The sequence below is a fragment of the Acanthisitta chloris genome, unplaced genomic scaffold (assembly GCF_000695815.1).
Source record: "Acanthisitta chloris isolate BGI_N310 unplaced genomic scaffold, ASM69581v1 scaffold35933, whole genome shotgun sequence".
Classification (NCBI taxonomy): Eukaryota; Metazoa; Chordata; class Aves; order Passeriformes; family Acanthisittidae; genus Acanthisitta; species Acanthisitta chloris.
The window spans coordinates 1-3,092 of NW_008663829.1; the positions used below are offsets into that span (position 1 = coordinate 1).

At 54.2% G+C, this 3,092-nt stretch overlaps 1 protein-coding gene across 1 annotated transcript; it reads left to right on the top strand.

Annotated features, from left to right (window-relative positions):
- Positions 1-123: 123 nt before the first annotated feature.
- Positions 124-2,070, top strand: PDZD11 (PDZ domain containing 11; the record flags this gene model as incomplete). Its single annotated transcript, XM_009071115.1, has 5 exons — positions 124-207; positions 668-724; positions 1,009-1,107; positions 1,218-1,278; positions 2,036-2,070. Coding segments are annotated over 5 exons (336 nt in total), but the record flags the coding sequence as incomplete, so codon positions are not given.
- Between the last annotated feature and the right edge of the window lie 1,022 nt (positions 2,071-3,092).

The following is a 3,092-nucleotide window of genomic DNA, read 5'->3' on the forward strand; positions in this document are numbered from 1 at the left end:
GGGCAGAGGGAAAGGTCCTGTGCCAAGAGAAGGATCCTGGAATTAGGGAAGGGCCCTGGGCAGAGGGAAGGGCCCTGTGCTGTGTTCAGATCAGGCTGATCCACGTTCATTCTGTGCTCGCAGCGCGTGTACCACCCTGACTACAACAACGAGCTCACGCAGTTCCTGCCCCGAACCATCGTCCTGAAGAAACCTCCCGGGGCACAGGTGAGACCCTGTTATCCCTCTGCCCTCCCCGGGCACGGTGCTGTCCTGTGTCACATTCCTGGCAGTGATTCCCAGTGCCTTTCCTGAGAAAAGTGGGTGGATGCAGAGGCTGAGCTTCGGGATTGAGACATTCCTGTCTGGCAGGTCCTGCTGAGGTTCCTGGTGTTTTCTTTGCCCAGGGATGGGGCAGGATGGTAGGCAAAGGGAGGGATTGGCCCTGATGTGATATCTTGGAATGTGTTGCTGATGGATGAGAGCAGGGACAACTCTGGTGTTCCAGGTGACAGGAGTTAGGAGACAGGGACTGGTGCTGCTGCTTGGCTGAGCACTGCAGCACTGATACCTGGGATCCATCTGGAAGGAGAAGTGGGAAGGGTCCTGGGCAGGGAGAAAGTTCCTGGGCAAAGGGAAGGGTCCTGAGGCAAGGAGGTGATTGCATTTCCCTGTTTTTTCCCTCCAGCTGGGCTTCAACATCCGTGGAGGAAAAGCCTCACAGCTGGGAATCTTCATCTCCAAGGTGTGTCCATCCATCCACCCACCACTCCCTGCCAGGTTCTGCCTGTTCCCTGTGCTGGGGGTGCAGGGAGGCTCTCAGCTGCCTTACCCACTCCCTGAGCTCCTGGCTGGGATATACCACACACTAATCGGCCCATCCTGCAGCATTCCCTGACCTCTTCTCAGCCCCTGGAATTGCTGGTGCTCTGCAGTCCCTGTTCCCAGTGCTGTGTGGGCACAGTGGGGCTGGGAATGCCTTGTGTGGGAGGGGAGCTGTGCTGAGAACCTCTTCCCTCCTCTCCCCAGGTGATTCCTGACTCGGATGCACACAGGGCTGGGCTGCAGGAAGGGGATCAGGTGCTCTCAGTGAATGATGTGGATTTCCAGGACATTGAGCACAGCAAGGTGAGTTCTCCTGTTGCACAGCTCCAGCAGCAGGGACAGGCTGGGGAACTCCATCTCCAGAACCCATGGAATCCTCTGTCCAGCCCCTGAGCAGCTCCTTGTCTTCCCAGGCTGTGGAGATCCTGAAGACAGCCCGAGAGATCACCATGCGTGTGAGGTACTTCCCCTACAGTAAGTGTCTGCAGCTCCCAGGCCACTCACCTGGTAGCACTGCTCCTTGGGGGGCAGAATTCCATGCATCCCTGCCAATTCCACCTGAGTCTAATGCCTGAGAGGCTAAGGTGGAGTTGGTTTGGGGATCGGGTACCGCATCAGGACAGTACGTCCATGCAGGAAAACTTGGAGAGCAAGGCTGAGCCACGCTGTGCTGAAAGGTGGGATGGCTGGGGATGGAAAAGTTGCTTCAGAGCTATAGAAGTAGCTAATTATCCTTGGATAATGTAGGAATAAGCTCTGGCACTAGTGAAGCTGTGGTGGATATCCCTCCCTAAGGAGTTTAAGTTGTGAGTGAAAGGAAGGATTGTGTTAATGTATTGATACACCTGAGGGATTGGCATGGAACTGTGTCAGGGGAGGTTTGGGTTGGATATAAGGAGAAGGTTCTTCCCCGAGAGATGTTTGGGCACTGAACAGCTCCCCAAGGCTGACAGAGCTCAGGGAGTGTTTGGCCAATGCTCTCAGGCACAGGGTGGGATTTTGGGGTGTCTTGGGCAGGGTGAGAAGTTGGACTGGATAATTCTTGTGGGTCACTTGCAGCTCAGGATGCTCTGTTATGATTCTCTTAACTCCCATTTTCTGCTTCTGCCCACATGAAGTTTGTAGATTTAAGGGATATAAAAAAAGAGATCAAATCAAGCCAAACAAGGTGTGTTTTCCTTAGTATTTTGGCTGATTCCCTCTCCCTCAGTCTCCTCTCCTTCCTTCCCAGATTACCAGCGGCAGAAGGAACGAACTGTTCACTAGCAGAGGAGGCTCAGCCTGCCAAAACTCCTCTCCACTGCTTTCACCCAACACCTGAGATGCCACAGCACCTTTCAGCTGGCACTGGAGGCACAAGTGTCCTGTTTGCTGCACGGAGAGAGGCCAAGAGTCTAATTTAGCTGGAGGACGGATGGGGCTGGAGTATGTGCTGCTGGGAATGGGTGTTGGAACGAGGTGATGTGAAGGGAAGCTGCTTCAGCATGATCTGTGCTTCTGTTCTAGCAGGACCTCAATGAAATGAGTGTTTGGCTGAGTTTGGATCCAGCCCTTGCTGCTAGGTGTGTGTGTGCCTGAGCAGAGCACAGCTTTGTCCTCCAAGGAATCACCTGCTCACCTCCCTCCTGCCATGGAATCCTTTCCTTCTCTATCCCACCTCTGCTCTGCTGGGTTTGCTGTTGGCTCTGGGAGTGAAATCCACCCCACACTCAGTGCACATCTCTGGCTGCACTGAGCTGTTTGTTCCTCTCTGCTCTGTCAGCCCCAGGCTACAGGACTGGGATGTTTGGAGCCTTTCTGGACTCTGCAGCACCTGGCAGGGCTCCCTCAGGTGTGGGGCTGGCGCAGGTGAGGGTTTTACTTGCTGAACCTCCTTCCCTCACGGCACAGACTTGTCCTGTCTCCCCTCCCCTCAGAGCTCCCTGTTGCCTTGTCACAGCTCTCTGCTCTTAGAGGACAGGAAGGCTGCAGAGCCCTGTGCTGCGAGGGGGAAAACAAAGTCATTAACAAGGGTGAAAACATGGCAGTTATCAAGGATGGAAACATGGTAAATATCACCCTGTAGTTCTCTCTGGGGTTTTCCACTTTATCTGTAAAAACAACTAATAAAACAAGTCTAGCAATTCCAGAACTCCAATGTGGACAGTTGTTTATTCTGACCCTCTGGATCCTTCACCCCTCCCTTTCTCCCTCCCTTCCCTCCTTCCCATCTTCCCTCCCTCCCTTCCTCCCTGCTTCCTCCCTTCCTTCTTCCCACCCTTCCTCCCTCCCTCTCTCCTTCCCTCCGC